The sequence below is a fragment of the Hypomesus nipponensis genome, chromosome 4 (genome assembly GCF_054491055.1).
Source record: "Hypomesus nipponensis isolate SF chromosome 4, ASM5449105v1, whole genome shotgun sequence".
NCBI lineage: Eukaryota > Metazoa > Chordata > Actinopteri > Osmeriformes > Osmeridae > Hypomesus > Hypomesus nipponensis.
The window spans coordinates 11475767-11496518 of record NC_140364.1 but is presented as its reverse complement, the minus strand read 5'-3'; the positions used below and the strand labels follow the sequence as shown (position 1 = coordinate 11496518).

At 47.8% G+C, this 20752-nt stretch overlaps 1 protein-coding gene across 1 annotated transcript; it reads left to right on the top strand.

Moving 5' to 3' along the window:
• The first annotated feature begins 227 nt into the window (after positions 1-227).
• Positions 228-17057, top strand: LOC146295587 (3-hydroxyisobutyrate dehydrogenase, mitochondrial-like). Its single transcript, XM_084696891.1, has 8 exons — positions 228-332; positions 1307-1467; positions 1633-1742; positions 1888-2009; positions 10697-10830; positions 10995-11071; positions 15009-15165; positions 15334-17057. Exons 1-8 carry the CDS (start codon positions 263-265, stop codon positions 15490-15492), a joined length of 990 nt encoding a protein of 329 aa, XP_084553017.1. The 5' UTR covers positions 228-262; the 3' UTR covers positions 15493-17057.
• Positions 17058-20752: the final 3695 nt, after the last annotated feature.

Genomic DNA, 20752 nt, shown 5'->3' with positions numbered 1-20752 from the left:
ACGTTGTTTAATGTTATTCTGAACAGTGGAAGCAATAGACTGAGCACATGAGTTAAATAGCTGCATGTCCCGCACTGTAACTACAGGGACTCTACTAAGCGAGATCACACAGGATGTTCCGCCTTTATACGATTTCCATTGGATACAACACTCTGTGGATAGTTAGGATTGGCTCAAATAATCGTAACTCCTAACCACCTCCCCTTTACTTCCTGTCTTGACAGCTGCTGTCACTGAACGCCGAGGTCAAGGGGAAAGAAGCATGGCCGCCTTGTTTAGAGGGTCTCGGAATTTATTGCAAAGGTGCAATAAACATGTCGACCTGGTGCTCGGTAAAGTATAGTCTCATTTGTCCATACTCCATTGATTGGTGTGCCTAGTGTTTGCAACAACACGGGATAAAGGCATACGAAATCTCAACCTGCTTTCCTTAAGCTAACGTTGCTTAGCCTAGCCTTGTCTGAAGATAATGGCAATACTGTCTGAAAAAAGTCCTTGTCGACCACCAACTGCGTATTTCTTTAATGCATTAGCTGAAGACAATGTGGTATTCATCTGACGCAAATGAGATGTGAGCATTGGCAGTGAACTAATTGCATCTTGCTAATAGAGTTTGACAATGCATTTCGCCAACAATTGGATTCCCTTAGCTGGCCATGCCTCAAATCAGTAGTTTGCAATTCCCTATCGCCTTATGCATTTATTGTAAGTCAGATTTCAAGTAGATAAACATAACTGTTGTCCTTACTCTAACTTAGTTTTCCACATTGATTGCTAAGATACTAAGATCCCTTTAAATCACATAATAATTGTTACAACCAGTCTCATAACTGCCAAACCCGACATGCCTATGATGAAACCTACACGAAAAGAGCATGCTGTGTAACTGAGTGAAAGCAGTTCTGTACAGCTTTTACATAATATCTCCGTGTCCAAAGATCGCCTGAGTATTCAGGGGAGTACAGATTTCAGTTAAACCGGCTCAGACTGAAATGAGTATGTGCCGCTAGTCAGGCCTGCTATCAGCTCATCAGAATGTGTGCGGCATGGAAGCATGATAATATGATGACCTACTGAGAATCCTGACAAACGGCACAGTCAGAAGAACATAGAAAAAAAAGAATGTTCCATTGTTAATGCTGTATTAACAGGGTTTCCAGGTTCTTGCAGTGTGTCGTGGTCGCACTGCAACAAAAATGCACAGAATTAAAGTCCCCAAGTCTATTTTTATGAAATTGTACAATAAAAAAAAAAAACATTGTAGTAACTGACTTGGCACCTAAAAGTCTTCCTCTTTCCTGTCTAGTGGCAAACAGGTCCATGGCCTCTAAGACTCCGGTAGGCTTCATCGGCCTGGGGAACATGGGAACTCCCATGGCCAGGAACCTTCTGAAGCACGGCTACCCTGTCATCGCCACCGACGTTTTCCCAGAGTCCTGCAAGGAGCTGCAAGACATGGGCGCACAGGTAGTAAACCGTACAGAAGGGCTATCGCTGTCTTGGCTTTTCTGTATGTGTGTTTATTGTTGCCGTCACTGCTCGTCTTCCAAACATGTTTCTTAATGTCTGTTGTTGTTGTTGTTGTTTATCACTCCTTTCTCTTCCATCTCCTGCCCCCTCCTAATATTTCAGATCCTGGATGCCCCAGCAGAGGTGGCCGACAAGGCAGACAGGATCATCACCATGCTCCCCTCCAGTCCCAATGTCATAGAGGTCTACACAGGCCCCAACGGCATCCTCAAGTAGGTATCTCTATCCTCTCTCTGCCCACTCTCTGCAGGTCTCATCTGGATGGAATCCCTCCAGACGCTGGCTTAAAAAAAAAACCACCGTTCTTTTTGGTGCTGCTGGATCTGTGACGTGTGCGTTTCACCTCCTCGTCCTCAGGAAGGTGAAGAAGGGAACGCTGCTGATCGACTCCTCCACCATTGACCCCGCCGTCTCCAGGGAGATGGCCCTCGCCGCTGAGAAGATGGGTGCGGTGTTCATGGACGCCCCCGTGTCGGGAGGTAAGCAAAGAAAACACCGGAAGGTTGTCGGTGCAGGACTCCGACTGGGCTCCCAATAAAATCGCATTGTTTACAGTCCTCTAAGGAGTAGATCATTCTTCTCTGTTTGTGGAGGAACTCGTTCATGTAGTCCTGTAGAACCATGATGGCGGGAAAAATCCACACTGAACCATCTCTCTAACTACCTGTTAGAAACATTTCAAATGGAAGATTCTGTCTTTTGTCTCTTCTTTTTTCCCTCACTTCCTCTTTTGCTCTGGGAAGTGTTCATCTGAACAGACCCAGGCACACGAGCAGCAATGTAAACCATGTCCTGTAGCTCTAAATATAAACACGTCTCTATATACAGTATCTATAAATACTCCATGTCTGTATGTTTTTATTGTTTATTACATGCAGGCTATAGTTCAGTTAATGCTCTACAATGGGGGGAAAACAATGTTAACATGTTATTGGTGTTAGAATATTGATCATTTTGGTGAAGAAGACTGCACAACAATGTTCATGACTACGCTTTGAAGAAGCATGCTAGGTGCTGCTTGTTTTCTGATATGTTCTTGTATTGGATATTGAATAGGGGTTAGTAGGACATGTTGTTGCTATGGAGTGGACTAGCCAGTATGTTTGCTCGACGATGTAGGCCCTGTGTTTTATTGCTGCTTCAGACTAGAGGCCTTAAAGGCAAGGTTAAGGTTTAAAGTCCTCATTATGTCTGCCCCGTCAGTCTCAAAGCTGCCTGACGGTGCACAGGTCCAGCCGTCTCCTAATGGCTTGAGCCGCAATGGGGAATCCTGTGTCAGGGCTTTTGATGTTGATGGAGCCGTAATGGCGGGTGTCCCATGTCAGTGCCTTTCATGTAGATAAAGAGACATAAATGAGAAAGAAGCTGCCCCCACATGGCATGCAGTCCTGGGGGTGGGGAGAGATAAGAGAGGAGAGACGCACAGCTGTAAAACTCCATCTCAAACCAGCCAGACCAACCTCCGGACGCACACACACACACACACACACACACACACTTGCATTATGCTGGCAATGCTGCAACACATTCCTTCTTACACTTGCAAAAAGGAAGACCCATAAATGTATGCATACACGCACTATACGTAAACACACCATGTTTACTGGCTGGCGTCTCCAAGGCTGACGAGCTGTAGTCGGCAAGATCAGTTCCTTGTGAATGTTTCCCAACTATTTTACTCCTTTACACACACACACACACACACACACCATACACACCATACACACTTAGCAGCCAGCCTGTGTTTACACACTGTGTGGTGGCCTGTAGTTGGTGTGCAGTGCTGTGTGAAGGCTTTCTCTCTCGTGGCTCTTAGCTAAGCCTGTTTTACTGTCCTGAGATGGACAATGATTTACCTGCTTCCTCTGGCATGAGCCCTGTAGACGCCCCTATTCTCAACAAGCCCTCCTCCAAATATCCACACACACAAACAATCCAGTCCACCATACTACCCCCTCAGGTACACACATATACACACACACACACACACAAACACACAGCCCTTGTATAACCCCCCCTGACTGGGGATGAGATTATTCTGGTGAGGATAAACTGAACTTGGGAATAGAGAGGTCTGGAGGAGTGGGCCAAGGGTGAACTGGGGGTCAACTCCGTGGTTATGGCACCTAGCCCTCTCTTTACGTTCCTCTAACTCTTCCCTGTTCTGTCTTCTTCACTTCCATCCTCCTTGATGTTAAATGTGGTTCATCTGAACGGTGAACCAAGGTGGAAATGTTTGACAGACGGCCTCATCCATAACTTGGACAAGTTGTCACAGACCTCACATAGTGAATGTGTGTGTGTGTGCGAGAGGGGAATTTGCATGCTGTGTTTTGGCCAGGAGATGGCACCCTATCCAAATGAGGAACCATAGAGAACCATACAGAGGTGTCTGTGTGTGTGTGTGTACACGTGTGTGTGAGCAAGGACGTGAAAAGCATGTGGACCCTTTGCGATCAGACGCATAAACCAACATAAGCAAACAAGGAGGATGTGATGGTTTGCTCTCTCATCGTTTCTTCAAACACATTTTCATCAATGTTTTCACACAAGGATAGTAGGACATGTATGCACACACGCACAAATACGGACACTCTTAATTGCCTCCCCTCCTCTCACACAGACACACACTTTCATCTTAGGGTTTTAGGGTTTTCTATTGTTTTTAAATTTAGATTTTCTTTTGATATAAAAATCATTCTGTCTGTGGAGTGAGGTAGTTTATATTTATAATGTGAGAGTGTGTGTGTGTGTGTGTGGATGCTAGCGGCGTCCACCTCGTGTGCGTCACTAGGGGTTTGGCAGGCGCCCCTGGGGTCTGAGACGAAGAATAATAACCCTGTTAAAAAACGACAATCAAAAGAAACCTCATCCCTCGTTCCCTCTCTCTCTCTTTACCATTATTGGTGTCTCTCTGTCTCGTTCACTGACCAGTTGCCTGGCCGAGCCCTGCCTGACCCAGCTTTGTTCTGGCACAAACACACACACACACACACCAACAGACACACACTGTCAACAAGTCACTTACAGTGCATACACCCCCTCAAAGCCATACACAGACACTTCCTGCTCATACACACTTTCATTCCCTCTCTTATACACTCACACACACACTCTTGTACCACTGTCTGGTGTCGTTAAAAGTGTCCGCATGCAAACTAGACCCACAACAAAACGCTCTCTGACGTCACACCTTTGGGGTGTTGGCACGGCAATGGCAGAAATAGGAGCTCTGGCTAACAAGCGCCGGAATCGTTAGCAGTAATTACCCAGCATGCCTGCGTCTGCATGTCTTAGCCGGTGGTACGCCGCCACATCGCTAAACGGACGATGAATTTTGAAGGGTTTTAAAATAAAAATCTAAAGCTTGTATTGTTTCCCTACACTGGGAATTGGGATATCAGTGTTTGGGAGAGAATGTGTGTGTGTGTGTGACAGAACTGCACAAACTCTGTTGGGACCGTGGGAGCGAGCGAGTGAGTGTGAGAGTGCACATGTATCGACTGAGCCACCAGCTGTATAATAATTTTGGGAATTGAATGTTGACGTTAGGATTCGTCCACAACCATTATGTGAGCAGTAAATGTCTGTCTGTGTAATGTTTGAGGTGCTGGTGTGCGGCTCTCAATGTAAAGTGACTCTCTATCCAGTCCAATGCAGCCCTTCATAAGTTATCTCAAACAACATAGTAGCTTTAGGCTACCAGGGGGAGTAAGGGTTAGGAATGAGAGGGGAAACAGGAGGATAGGGAAGGAGGGGAAACAGGAGGATAGGGAAGGAGAGGAAGGAGAAGGCAGAGGAAGACAGGAGGAGGAGAAGTGAGAGAGTATGTAGAGGGAGAGAGGAGGAGGAGGAGGAGGAGAGAGAAGAAGATGGAGAGGGGAAAGGAGCGAGCAGGACAAGAGTGAGAGTGAAAAGGAGGAACACAGAGGGGGAGAAGGCCTGGCCTGCTGTCAGTGTTGATGACTACTCAGCATTAGAGAGACTGAGTAGATTAGCATAACAAGCACTTTACTGAGGGGTCCCCTGACAAGTGGGGGGGAGGGTGGGAGGTGGGGGGAGCGATGGAGAACTGGGGGAGTGGTGGTGAGTCACAGTTGGGATAGAGAGAGAGGGACAGTTGGGGAGGGAATCAGACAGGAAAATGGGGGGGGGGGGGGGGTTAACTATATTGTATACTGTAGAAAAGGGATTTGGGGAGAACCAGGGGAACGGGGGTCTGAGAGGGCCAGGGATTGATGTGAAGGGGGGTGGTGGTCTAGTCTGATCCCCAGATGGGAGCAGAGCCACAGCAGCTGGGGAACTGGCCCACTGACTGACTGCCTGGGTGCGTGCGTGTGTGTGCTTGTATGGGGTGTAAATGTCAGCTGGTTGATGCACCAGCCTCGCTTATAAGGCTCTCTGTCCATCAAATGCCCCTCAAAGCAACCCAGCATGTCACTCATCTCAGATATGTCGTACTCACTGTGTTTGTGTGTGTGTGAAGAGAGAGTCACTCATTAACACGTTTCTTCAGAGCAGCGGGGATTGATTGTGGACGTCTCCCTCTCTGTGTTCTGGCCATTGACCACACTCCCCTGTGGATCTCTCCAGCGTCTGACCAGTACCACCGTCACTATCAGGATATAATAATGATGTGGATCAGGGCTGTGGCCACTGGGGGGTGAGGCGGGGATTGGCATCGTTGTGACTAGTGTGACTAGGATATTGACTGAGATTAGCACGTTTTTTAGTATAGTTATAAAGACAATTCTCTTTGTGTAACACTCGATGCTTGGCAGTCATTTTTCTCATAGGTTTTCTGGTGTTTCTGTGTGTGCGCAAAAAGGTTCTCATGGCCCACGCTCGTAAACTCCTCAGATAAAGACTCTGTTTTTAACATAAAGGAGAGGCATTAGCGAAACTGGCAGACAAACTGTTGAAAGTGCTGTTTTTTTATGTGCGAGTGTGAGTGATTTGGATAAACGCTCTCTCCCCTCAGCATTTCATTTTGTTTTCACTTGATATCCGTCAGGCTTTTACGAAGCTTGTTTGGGTTTTTTAATTTGTTTGAGAAAATATCTCCATGTCATTCTAGTGCCTGGCCACGTATGGGAGTTGGCTGAAAACATTCAGTCTCGGTTAAGATTCAGGTCTAACCGAGCAGAGTGGAGTCCCACTCACCGCACAGTCTTTTCTCTCAGGAAGGAGTCGGTCACTTTCAGTGAGTTCCGGCTAACCTGTTTGATCTCTAGTCGGTATATACTTTAATACACACCCTCATGTACAGGTACACAAAACACTGGGTCGTGTGTGTGTGTGTGTGAGAAACAACGTGAGCTTTAAGTAAAAGGATATGAACTTAACAAGTACTCTGTAATCATGTATGGATACTATATATTAAGAGATAGGCCCACTCCTGCAGTTTCTGTCGGAGGGTTTCTTTTTATGGACAATCCCAGGGAACAGAGCTGTGCTGAAGCACATCGTCAACTGGATCATTCCCTACTAAGGCGTGGGAACTGCCTCCCGTGTGTGTGTTTGTTTGTGTGCGTGTGTGTGTGTTTGTTCAGCCTCATATTCACAAATGTAGTTTCATTTAAAGCCACCACCAATAAAAGTGGCTGCTGCTTCACACGGGCCTCGTAACCCAGGGAGACGTCCTCAGAAGCAGCGCCTGACGTCTCTGAGGCGGCCAGCTCGGGCTCCGCACCTGTCTGCCGTCCTCGCGCACACACACACACACACACGCTAACACAGCCACACAACCACACGAACATGTGCACACAGACCGCTTCTAAATGGACTGAAGTTAAAAGGACGACAGCGCCATAATGAATCGCTTCACTTGATTATTTGACTGTAATTAAAAAAGTGCTAATTAATTTTGTACTTGTTACAAGGGGACAGAAACCATATAGCTCCATCAGATCTCCCCCCCCCCCCATAGGCAAACACACCACCAACTCCTGTATGCTCATGCTTTTCTCAGTTGTAGCTTTTTATTTTTTATTTTTTGTATCTTCATCAAAGCTTGTTGTGTTGAAAGCAGTAATACCCAACACGATACCATGTTAAATTGGAGAATTGTCCCTGGCTCTGCTCCCCATCCTCTGGGCCCTAAAATGGTGGCGCTGTTCATTAACCCTCATGCCAGTCCAAGCGTGGTTGAACCGTGGTCAGACTGGTGGTACTGTGCCTCAGGACTATGTGGTGGCCAACCATAACGTGTCCCTGGATGCAGATGAGAAGGAGCCTGCCGTTTCCCAAGGGAATCGTTCCCCAAAGGAGAGAAGGAGACCACAGTTGCAATATTTTTTTTTCCTTGCTGCCATCTTCTCCATCCCTTGCTTCTCCCTTCCTCCCCACTCGGTCGGGTCTCTCTCTCTCTCCTCCTTTTTCCATCTCTCCCCCTGTTGTGTAGAGATGGTATTGTCTTGTGTGAAACATATCTGCTCTAGCACAAGTACATGTGTTGAAACGTGCCTGCTCCTCCACTCCCTCTCCATCTCTCACCCACCTACTGAGCACACAGGTTTGATTCCCCCCCCCTCCCTGTCCCCCTGCCTGCCTGCATGGGTCCCTGTCCCTCCCCTAGGGGGCGACACGCGGTAACGCAGCGTTAACGACCCGGTGGTGTCGGCCCAGTCGGGATGGATGAGCTGGTGCTCCCAGCGCTCCGGAGACTCATTAGAATTCTGGTAGAATCTGTCTTCTGACAGGACCGTCCGGAGCACAGCATGCCCCCTCCTCGTCCTCCCCCGCACACACACACACACACACACACACATACACACATACACTCAGACACACACACACACACACACACAGACACACACACACACAGACACACACACACACACACACACACACATACACACATACACACATACACAGATATACAGACACTCACTCACACACACGCACAGACACTCAGACACACAGACTCACACAGAAACTCACACACACACACACACTCTTACACAGACACACACACTCACACTCAGACACACACACAGACACTCAGACACACACACAGACTCACAGACACACTCACACACTCCCCCTGTGTTATGCTAATGATGTGTTGTTCTTCCTGCACAGCGGCGATCTTCCATCATTTCCTGTCTCTGCTTATAGAAATCCACTACAGATCATAAGCGCTTATTATGGGTGATTAGTTAATTTGAGAGAGGGAGGGAGAGAGAGAAGTGGAGAGAGAGCGGGTCTTTCTTTTTCCTTCTCTCTTTTCGTCTCCCAGTCCCATTCTCTCGCTTTTCTTTTCATCTGTAACTCTCCCTTTCCCCTTCTCCCTCTCTTGGTCAGAGTATAGAGATGTGTATTGATCAGCATGTTGGCTGTGTTATCAATAATCTCCTCTTTAGTGATCCAGCTCACGGGGATCTCCACTAATGAACCAGCACAGTTGTCACACAACTTTGGTCGTGTCAGCTGTACAAAGTGTGTGTGTGTGTGTGTGTTTGTTGGAGAGAGCAGGATGCGTTTCTCTGTAGTGTATATCCCCTCTTTTTTCTTTCCTCTTAGACCACTCTGTGTGTGTGTGTGGTGACCATATGTGTACATTATCTGTGTGTCTGTTAAGCGCATGTGTCCCCTGTGTCACAGTGGTCCACAGGCAGCTGCTGCTGTGTGGAGTTTGGGTTGATTATGTGGCCCTAATGATGCAACGACAGCTCATCACACATACACACATACATACACATACACGCACACACGTGCACATACACACACACACGTGCGCACACGTAGAAACAGACATGGACGCACTGCGGCATCACACACTGACAGCAGCAGCTAATTAGGGAGGAGAGAGAAGGGGAAAGAGGGGCTGATGTATATATTCATATGCTTCTGGACCACAGCGAGGTACAGGATGATTAGTAGATCCTCTCCTGTTCTGTAGTTTCAGCTCCTCTCTCTCTCTCTCTCTCTGCTAATCCCTGTTTAATTATTAACCGCAACATTATTAGGCCTTCACCATAAAGCGGCCTTTCATTAGAGCTACACAGCACCCTGAAGAGCAGACACACAAACAACATACACACAAACACACCCACGCACACAGACACACACTTACAAACAGCTGTGTGCTCACTCTGATCTTATACACATAAATGGGTGACCTTTACTGAAGCCCACTACGTTGGTCAGCATGAGGTGCCCCATGTGTCACATCACTGTCCCCAGATACTACTGGACCCACTGACGTACACAAGAAGATGCATACAGTCAGCTCCATCTTAAACCTGTACCCTTTACAGGTACAGTTACCATTTGTGTGAAATGTCCGAAAAAATATTTACTCGTGCCTCTAACAATGGGTCTGTTTAGTTAGTGTGGATCTGTTATGGGCTGTGTGTGTTTCTGGCTATGTGTGTTTCTGACTGTTTCTGAAGGTGTGTTCATGTTTAGGGTTAATCAATGGTGCGTTAAGAGGGTGGGACCGTGGCAGATGAGATTTGGGCACAAGTGGCCCCAACCCCGTTTTTTTTCTTAACCGTTTTATTTCTCTGCTAATCGGGCACGTCGTCGGCCATCTATCTGCTCCATCAGGGCCCGTCAGGACCCCTTCAGGGGGGGCGTGGAGGTCCCTGCTAAAACACGGCACGCTCCTTAAGCCATCGGGCACTGGGAGGGACGCCTAATTGAACATGATAAAGTGTAAAGTTAATTACCCCTCACGCCTGTCACCAATACCCCCATGGGGTGTGTCTGTGGCTATGTGTGTGTGTGTGTGTGTGTGTGTAGAGGGGGGGGGGGGGGGTGGCCCCAGGCACAGCTGTTGGCCTGTGTGAGTGAGGACAATAGCAAGCGTCCCCTGGGGGTCGTGTGGACCATGATAGGAACAATCGGCTTTTAAAGACACCCCAGTCCTTTGAATGCCCCCTCTCCTAAACACTGCTGTCCCACCATAGTGTGTACACACACACACACACACACACACTCATACCCATATCTAGGTTCTGTGATGGCTGTTCCAGCGTTATGGAGAAGTTCATAGTTGGGAAGATATGCTTGCAGTTTTTTCAGGATACGAGTGGTATTCAGTCAAACCCTACCCTGCCATCCACTAATCTGTGTTCACGGAAGAATAACACTGTTTGCATGTGTGTTTTCTCCCTGTGTGTGTGTGTGTGTGTGTGTGTGTGTGTGTGTGTGTGTGCAGGTGTCGGAGCTGCCAGCCTGGCCAAGCTGACCTTCATGGTGGGGGGGCTGGAGGAGGAGTACCACGCTGCCCAGGAGCTCCTCACCTGCATGGGCGCCAACGTGGTGTACTGTGGCCAGGTCGGCACCGGACAGGTATGACCACACACACACCGTGTGCCTACTCTCTGTCTCACCGTGTATGAGTTACACTGGTGACACTCCCAGGTCAACAAGGGGAAGCAAAGGATGGTCCTCTGGACACGTGTACCATTGAACATGTGAGAGACATGTGACCGTCAGTGTCCTCTGTCCTCCAGGCAGCCAAGATCTGCAACAACATGCTGCTAGCAATCGGGATGATCGGAACCGCCGAGACCATGAACCTTGGCATCAGGTACACTTGGTGTGTGTTTGTTTGTGTGGGGAGTGATTTGGGCTGGGAGGGGTGTAGAAGGGGTCAGCCCAGCCCCCTCGCAGACCTGTCATTGGCGGAGTGAGATGGATGAGGGGGCGGAGACTCTCATTTACATCCCCTGATTGAGCTCTCAGTGGAGCCAAGTCCTACCCTGCCTATGAACATTGCTCTAAAACTACACGTCCCATCAGGCACCGCTGTCTAATTGGGTTCAGACCGAGCTGTGTATATGGAGCATTTCTTGACACTTCAGTCTTTGCGTGCATGCTACTCAGACAATTCATCCCTTTTATGTTGGAAGTCTAGACAGTGACTCTGTTGAATGGAGTTTGGTCACTCTAGCCAGGGATCCTTTCATGAGAACTACACATCCCATCATCCTTAGCGATATTGGCGCAGCTGTTGGTAATGTGGATGCGGCTCATTATTCAAGGATGCTTAGTTAGCTTATTACACATCTTAAGAAACATGCAGCTTCTTGGGTGCGGCTCTGTGTAGCATTGTGTTAGCTTTAGAGAGTGTGTGCGCTTGCACGTGCGTGTGTGTGTGTCCATAGTGCAGCTGTATTAGTGCGGCTGATTTATCTGTGCCGAGACAGAGAGGGAAAATTGGCATGAGCGTTCGGGCATAAATCCCCCCACCAGGCCTCTGAAATATGGAGGCATTACAGGAGCAACACAGATTTACACACCGCCACGGTGTTTCTGCTACACACACACACACACACACACACACTCACTCAACATTTAGAAGCAATATCACAGATCGTATTCCATTCCATCTCCGTTAATAGCAAAAATAGTGGCCATTGAAATTCCTAATATTATGTTCAGTACTGTTGTACCAGCCGGTCGTCCTGTGTATTCCTCTCACTTCAGCGTATCGTTTGGAGCCGTGGTGTCTGTGTGCGTTTTCCCTCCTCCTGACTGCTCCATCTCTGGGGCTTTATTAGGAGGACTGACAAAGACAGTCATCGTTTAGAGAGCCGACACCCGTAAATCTCCCACGCTGCATTGCGGCCCGGGCGCCTTATGCAGAATGGAGCCAGCGTGCACACGCACAGGAGGAGGACAGAGCGCTCCCAGCCAATTTACAGGGAAACAGCAATAACATTTTATCATGCCGTAGTAGGGCCTGATAGAGCTGCCCTTTTCCTCAATACCTGTCCCCCCCCCCTCCACACACACACACACACACAGGCTCTCACACACACACAGGCTCTCACACACACACACAGGCTCTCACAGGCACACACACACACATGCTGCCTGTCCCGTCCATGGTGCTAATTTGTTGATCTCAGATGGAAGCTTGGCCGTCTCCGACAGAGCATGACGTTCCCTTTGAGCAGGGAATGGCCCCGCATGACAATTATAATGACGCACACACTCTCTCTCACACACATGCACCTCCTCGCTCTCTTTCTCTCTGAGTTAATTCCCTTTTTCTCTCCTCCCTCTATTCCCTTTCTCTCAATTTCATCCCATTTTTATTCCATCCATTTTTTCTGTCCACCCCCCCTCCTCCTTCTCTCTCTCACTTCACTCTGGTGTCACTTCAGTATGCCTTCAGTCAGCTGCAGGGAAGGCTAGCCCTGATGTTAACGATGCAAATCAATGGAGGAGGCGGAGAGACCAAGGGAGAGACTAAGGGAGAGAGACGGAGGCAGAGAGACTAAGCTTAAGAGCTTATGGTTCACCTTGCATGCTCATATCCATGTATTTAGTTATGGGCATATTTACACAAACACACAAGACTCCTTATACAGTATAAACGCACAGATTTGAGAAACACTGAGTTGAGTGCCATATAAGGTCAGACCAGGGCTACACACACACACTTTACCCCCCGCTTTGTGAATTAGATTGCAGGCATATGTTCCAGATGAAGATTAAAGTTGGGTGATAAACGCGCTTGTTACCTCTTAAATGTAATGGTAAATGCGTGTGCGTGAATGTGTGTGTGTGTGTGCGAGCGCTCGTTAGCTGTTTAATGTAATCATAAATGTGGAGCACGCTTCCTCTCCCGGGGCTTCCAGGCTGGGAGGAGAGGCTGGGCCCAGTGGTCATGAAACAGACAGTTAATATCACTCCAAATGAACTCCACCTGCTTCAGTCCCACATCACTCCGCATCACGCCCTCCCTGCCTCTCTCTCTCTCTCCTCTGCTTTTCCGCCCTCCTTCTCTCTGTCTTCTCCCTGTTTTTTTCCTGTTTTCTTTCCTTCCCTGTGATGGCATCGCTCTGCAACACGTTTGTGTCTCCGTTTGGTTTCCTCCGTGTCAATCTTGTTAAGGCGTGACGTGTCCTCTTCTCCACGCAAATTACCTCTGCCGAAGAGCAACACTAGCGCGGCAGCTAATAACTGTGTGTGTGTGATAGGAAAGGGAGCGGGGGTTCATTGATTTATCGTTAAACAGGACAACAGCTCCCCGTCAGCGTCTCTGGTCGCTATAACAAATGATCTGTGCGCTCGGACGCGCTTTATTGTAGCACAGCCAGTAACCTTTTCAGCTGCTGACCCAGAACACAGGGAGGGTGTGGGTGTGTGTGTGTGTGTGTGTGTGTGCGCGTGTGTGTGATGGGGAGGGAGGGGGGATGAACGATGTCAAACATATGTCCCCTTGAGTCCTGAGACAGGGAGGTGTCTGCTAGGCCAGCAGGAACACATAGGAAGAGGGGGAGGAGGAAGAGGGGGAGGAGGAAGAGGGGCGGATGAGTTGGTGCGTGCGTGTGTGTGTGTATAGCAGGGCAGTATACAGACAAACTGAAAAAGCCATCATGAGTGAGACTTCATAAGAAAACAAGCAAACACACTGTCACTTATCCCACATTTCCAAAACAGTCTGTAAACGAGGGAGGGAGAGAGAGAGAGTGTGTGAGTGTGAGAGAGAGAGAAAGCGCCCGAGACAAAGAGAGTAAATGTAATTCCCAGCCTTAATTAGTTAGTAGACAGCTAATAAAATCCTTGTGGCAGTAATGGTAGAATGAGAGCCAGGTGGAGAGATGGAGGACGAGAGAGGGAGAGATGGCAGAAGCAGGGAGGCCTCTAGCCTTAAAGACCCATGATGGTTTAATAGTCATATTGAGAGCAGAATAGAGTTCCAGGCCTGTAAGCTATAGCAGTCTGTGGCTGGCAGGGCTTGATGTGGTCAACTTAACACTGCCCTTTAAACTGTTAATACAGCAGCAGCGACATGCAGACCGACCGACAGACACAGGCTCCAGGCACACCCTCTCTTGGGCTGAGCGGCGGCCGGTGCTCAGCTTGTTCTGCCCTGAACCAGGGTCGGTTGGTTGGGTGTGTTGGATGGAATTGCATGTTTTGTACTCGCTATCCCGATTTGAATCCGATAACACGCATGGACAGAGAGAAAGGGACCAAGAGAAACGCACCTCGTTCAACGCGCAGCCCTCATTAATGCTGCTAGAACACGGACACTCTGACAGGGAGCTCATCTGAATGTACGCTTCTCATTTATTCTCCTCTTTTTTCTTCTTTTTTATCTGGTCCTTTTGGCAGCAGATTGCTATGGAATGGGATTGGGATGGGGGAGGGAGTATGGGAGTGTGAGGCCATCTGTGTGTGTGTGTGTGTGCGTGTGTGTGTCAGCGAGGTTTATGGCCCCCCTGTGCTCCTTAACCACTTGTCCTCCTCTCTTCATGAACGATGGATGATGAAGGATAGATGTCCTGATAAACATCAATACTGCATTAGCCGGTATTACCAGCTCTTAGCCATTAACTCTGAGGGATGGACCTGGACAGAGGCACAGGGTTCAGCATAGGTCAACACCACGCTGTCTCCTGTTCTCTCTGTCTTTCCCTCGAGCTCACTCTCTCTTTCTTCCCTCTCCCCCCCCAATGCATGCGGCCCAGTTCATCTCTTTTCACTGACCTCTCCTCTCCTCCTGTCAGACTGGGTCTGGACCCCAAGCTGCTGGCTCAGATCCTCAACATGTCGTCAGGCAGGTGTTGGTCCAGTGACTCCTACAACCCAGTGCCTGGCGTCATGGAGGGAGTACCCTCGGGCAACAACTACCAGGGCGGCTTTGGCACCACGCTCATGGCAAAGGTCTGGTCCCTTCACCTCACCCTGCTGACTTTCAACCTCTTCCTCCTTCGCTATCTGTCTTTATCTCTCACGATTCTCCTCCTGTCATTCTCTCTTTTCAAATTTGCATACCGGATTTATAAGTGTGCATATAATGTCCCCTCCTCCTCCTCACCGTCTCTCTTGCAGGACCTGGGTCTGGCCCAGAACACTGCCACCAACACCAAGACCCCCGTCCCCCTGGGCTCGCTGGCACACCAGATCTACCGCGTCATGTGTGCCCGCGGCTACGCTAACAAGGACTTCTCATCCGTCTTTCAATTCCTGCGCGAAGAGGAGGGACAGTAAGGGGCGATGTACCAACACCACCCACCCCTCCCCCCCCAACCAACCACACCCCTTTCCCCATCCCAACCAATGGAGATCACCCTAAGATTTAGCACAGATCTACGGACAGAAATGACTACAAAGGGATTACGGGATGACAATAGTTTAAGATGGGAAAAGGTTTAACTGGCCTTAGATCAGTGTCTATGAGGTTATCTCTCTCCCCGTCGCCTGTTCCCCTTCCTAGTACAGGATCAGTCAGATGATGTGGGGGGTTTGGGAGGGCCGCTGTGGGGTCCCACTCAATGCAACGTGTGGTGTGGCTGTTTAGAGGTTTATGCTACGGTTGACAGATCAGATTATGTACATCAGTTGTACTTCCTGTTCTTTGTATTTGTTTGGCTGGGATTTTTGCCTGTTACCCGCGTGAGACTCAACTTGCCTCTTAGTCAGACGAAAGAAGAAGAAAAAAAATACACAGAGAGATAAGCAGCACCCCTCAGTCGTCAAGTTAGTTCAACATTGACATGAGTTGTTTTGGGGTGATTTAAAGATTGAGTTATGAATGTCGATCAAGATTATGAAGAGTTCATGAATAATATGCAAGAGTATAATTGCCAGCTCTCCAACTAAGGACTATATCTCTCATACCTGCCAACACACACACACACACACACACACACAAAAAGTGTTACACCTGGTTACCAAATGCCCATTCTACAGGGTCATAGTTTCTCTCACTTAGTCACTCATCTGTTTTTTAGGAGGGGAGTCTGAATTGAATGGGAAGATATTAGTATTGACTGAATGTTTATTTGCCATCCATTTAATTATCTGATCATGAACTTGTTTTACGCTCCATGGTGTTTGTTTTTGTCACGACCAACACTTGATCACCACAATCAACACTTACTGGATAGGTCACTTCCACACTTGATGTACTGTGAGATGTCATTGCCTGCAGCTCCGGGGTCACCTTTGCACTCTGACCAATATTAGCAGAGCAGGGCTAGTGAATCCTTCGATATACCTCCTTACTGTAGTTTTACAATCTTAACATACCTCTACTCTGCCTATTACACCTCTCTAGGTTCAGTTAAAGGTTTTTATTTCCTGGTTTTACTTACTTACAAATGTCAGTTAAAAAATATCGCCTTCACCACTGCTCCAAACTTCTCCTATCATGCCAGCTTAACATTTGCGATCCCTCTTTCTGTTCTGTCACTCCCTCATGTCCTCTTTCCCTTCCAGTTCCTCCCTCTCTCCTCTCCTTATCTTTGTCTCACTTGCTTCATCCTTTTATTCCCTGTCTTTGTCCTCTCTCGCTCCCTGAGCCCATGAAGCATGTCTGCATAAAGAGCCACTGAGGGTGGGCCCAGCTTGACCCTGTGTCCATGTACATAATGTATATTTCTTTTGTTTGCTGTATTAAGGAGAATCAGAATCGTCGTCAAGGTTTTTTGTTTTTTGCTGTTAACTGGTACATTTGTGGAGCATCTATCTCTTCTTGGTCTCTGTTCTGTTAAAAAATAAAAATAAATAATGGACCTACTGTCCAGAATAAGAGAAGGTTCTTTCGATCTCAACACTGTCTTGTCCTTTTGTTGCTGCTGTAGACAGTATGTCACTAAGTAAGTCAGTTGAAATGTTTTGTTGGTTGGTTTCCTTGCCCTTCCTCCCAGATGTCCAGATCTAGTTGATCGTGCCAGGCTGTAGCTCACCAGCAACGACCTTACTGACATGCATTCAAACACACACACACACAAACAGGATGTATGGAGGGGGTATGCTGGTGTTCCATTGGTCGTATTCAGTTAGGTAGTGCACTTGTATGTGTTTCAGTTAGTGTCTGCCAGTGCCCTGTCTGTAGCATGTGTGTCCCAGTGCCAGGTCTGACCAGGAGTGTGCTACCAGCCCTGGGGTTGGCTGTTGTTCCCTTGTCCCTCTAAAGCTCTTCAGCAGAACCTCATATAACGCCCAACGTCAGCCAGGGAGAAATAGAAGCACTAATCTCAGAATGATGCCCTTATTTCCATCATTACAATGAAATAAGCAAGAAAAAAACAATTGCGGTTCTGTTTTATTTATTTTTTGGGGTTGTTTTTTTTTCTTTTTTTCTTTTAATGTTTTATTGAGTTGGTGTTGTCTTAAGTGCTTGTCGGGAGCATGTAGCAGACTGTGGCTAGCCATGATGGTGAAACGTGCTGGCATTACCTTGTGACTCAATCTGATGAAAAGTGGAGGACTCATCTCTTTCTCAAAGCTCAAGAGTCAACCTATAGGAAACCTGTTTATATTATGTTTTAGTTTTTCTTGAGAGGATAGATTAGGAAATAACCAGTGGGTAGGCTATATTTCACTCGAAGGTGATCTATATTGAGAATGGGTATTTGGTTTAAGAGGTACTGTAACACTGTGGTGGGGCCTGGTGTTGGCCCCACCACTTTAAAGTGCATTCACATTATGGATGATGGTTGAACCAAATCTCCCAGACTGTCAAGTGTCTCTGTCATTCGACAGAGACTTGACCTCGGCGAACGCAGTCTTGTTTGAGGTCTCTCTCCCTGCGTATCTGATTCATATTTGGGTGTTTTAATTCGCCAGTGTTTATGAGTAGGCTGCTGAGCCGGCGGTTTCCCCATTAAAGGCGACTTGAAAGGAAACTATAAAGAAGCCGCGGTGAGACGGGGCCGCGCTGACGTCTGTATGGGTCGCGACCGACTGACGGGCCGGCCAGTCTGAGAGCCTCACCCTGCGCCAGTCAAGCAGTGACGGAACGCAGCACCATGCAGCCCAGAGAGCCGCTCCTTCTTGGTTTGGATCTTGTATTTACAATCAAGCTATTCTACTGTTTAAACAGTAGTCTAGTACTTCAGTTGACCTCCCTTACACAGCAAACATTACACATTTTCTATTCACTGACATTGTAACATCAGATTTCTTCAACCTTGTATTTTTGAACCTATGAATTAAGCCTACAATCGCCGCAAACCAGAAGTATCTTCGCAGTCCTACTTGTGTCTGTCCAAAAGCTAGAATAATCTTCTAGTCTAGTGTATCCAGTCACGTGCTTTATTATAAAAGAAATGGCTCCAGAGCGCATACAAATATGGAATCAAGGTAGTGGGACGAACCCCTGTTTGTTGCCACTATGATAAACCCCTGGGGCGACGACGTTCATTCTTTTCCCATTATAAGCGTTGGTGGATCCTCCGCGGTTTAATGGCACTCTTTAAAGCAGAGAAAGTGGAGGCACAGCGAGGGGTGCACACGGCTGTTTAAGTGGCCTGTGATTCATATCAGACGAGTTAAAAGGCGCGCAGAGGGTAAATTAGTGGCTGTTTATTAGCGGGAATAATGTCTCGCTCAGCGATGCGTATATCCTAAATAGACTCTCTATGTTGCGCGCTCTCTCTCTCGCTCTCTCTCCCAGTAGTGGGCTAACTTGAAGAAGGGGTGCTAACGATGTTTTAAACAAGCCCATGCCTCACATGAACACAACAATTGTAACATTCTGCCCTTATGTAGAGTACCACACCACATACACTCACAATATTCTCCCCCTCTCATTGACACCGCTTAGGTTCATTAAAGCAGAGCTCTTTAACATGAAGACAGGTTGGTGCACAACATATCACTGTTGACAGTAGAACACACAACTCCGACTAATTATCCCTATATGGCGTTCTTATTATGATATTTATGAAGACATGGCAAGCTGCTATGAAGCATGAGTCTCTAATGCTGGATATGAGGTCACCCCTTAACAACATGAGTAAACATCAGAGTAGGTCATATGTACCTGTCTTCGACTTCACTCCGTTATGCTCCATGGATCTGTCTCAACCTCTCTCACCCCCTCACTCACCCCTGGTCTGTCTCCCCCTCTCATTCTTTATTTCCCTCCATCACCTTTTTCACCTTTTATCCTTTATTTTCCTTTCCATCTCGCAGTCCCCATCCCACTCACCTTTCTCTTTGCAACCTCTTCATATGCAGTCTCTATTCTCTTCTCCTTTTACTGTTATGTCTCTCTTTCATTCATTCATTCATTCTCTCTCTCTCTCTCTCTCTCTCTCTCTCTCTCTCTCTCTCTCTCTCTCTCTCTCTCTCTCTCTCTCTCTCTCTCTCTCTCTCTCTCTCTCTCTCTCTCTCTCTCTCTCTCTCTCTCTCTCTCTCTCTCTCTCTCTCTCTCTCTCTCTCTCTCTCTGTCACCTGTGAGTAACGACTGGCAGAGGTCTCTATTCATCACCCTCTACTGCACATGCTCAGTAGCGCTTCATTATATTAATTACTCTCATTGGAAGAGTAATCATCAGTCCCACCAGAATCCATCTCATTGCGGTTCCCACGGCGATGAGGACCCGACCGCTGTTCGTACTCTAAATAATCACCGGTACCGGTAACAGGCTGGTGCCTCGTGGCCCCACCGGATCCACCGGGGTGGGCTGTAAATACCCAGGGGCATCGCTCCCATGAAGAAGCATCCATCTATGCCACAGCCCCAGGGACGACATTAACCCTAACAACAGATTCAGGATCACATGTTATTTCATACCTCTAATGGTTGTGGTTGGCTGCCAACCTTGGGTATTCTGATTACTGATCTGTGGCTGGCTGAGAACAGACACAGGGGGCCTTCGGTGTTGTTGTGTGTGGAGATACTGTGATGCCTTATACAAAGCAAACGTACACATCCTAATCCAGTTAGGGAGCCTGCTCAATCAGGGAAGATGTGGGAGCCCATCTCTAGAATGGCTGCATTCTTATGGCCTTCAAGATGGCCTCACAGAGATGGAAGATGCTAAATGAAGATCTACGAAATAGAAATGCTACTATCTAGAGCGCCAAGAAAAAACAACTTATTTTAGGCACGCTAAACAGGAGGTGCAAGATGAGAACCTCACTAACAGAACAGCAGCTCCAAAGGACCATTCACTGTCATGTTTAAAGCTCTCTTCATGGTCAATTGACCCGATGCCTCATCCTTGTCTTTGCTAATTGAACATTTAGCGGGAGGGAGAGAGGAGGAAAAGAGAGAGGGGATAGAACGAGAGATAACACTGGAGAAGGGGAGCGGGTGGGCGAGCAGAGAAAGAGAGGGAAAGATCGTTTAGGAGGCAGAGGCCTCATTGATTAGGCAGTGAACGGTGCAGTGTTTCTCTCTTGGATCTCAGACACATTAGAGCTACATAAACACCCATAATTGGTTGGTTTCAAGTGGAGGGGAGCAGAGCGGTGGCACTGTGAGGGACCTGGGTGGGTGTGTGTGTTCTGGAAA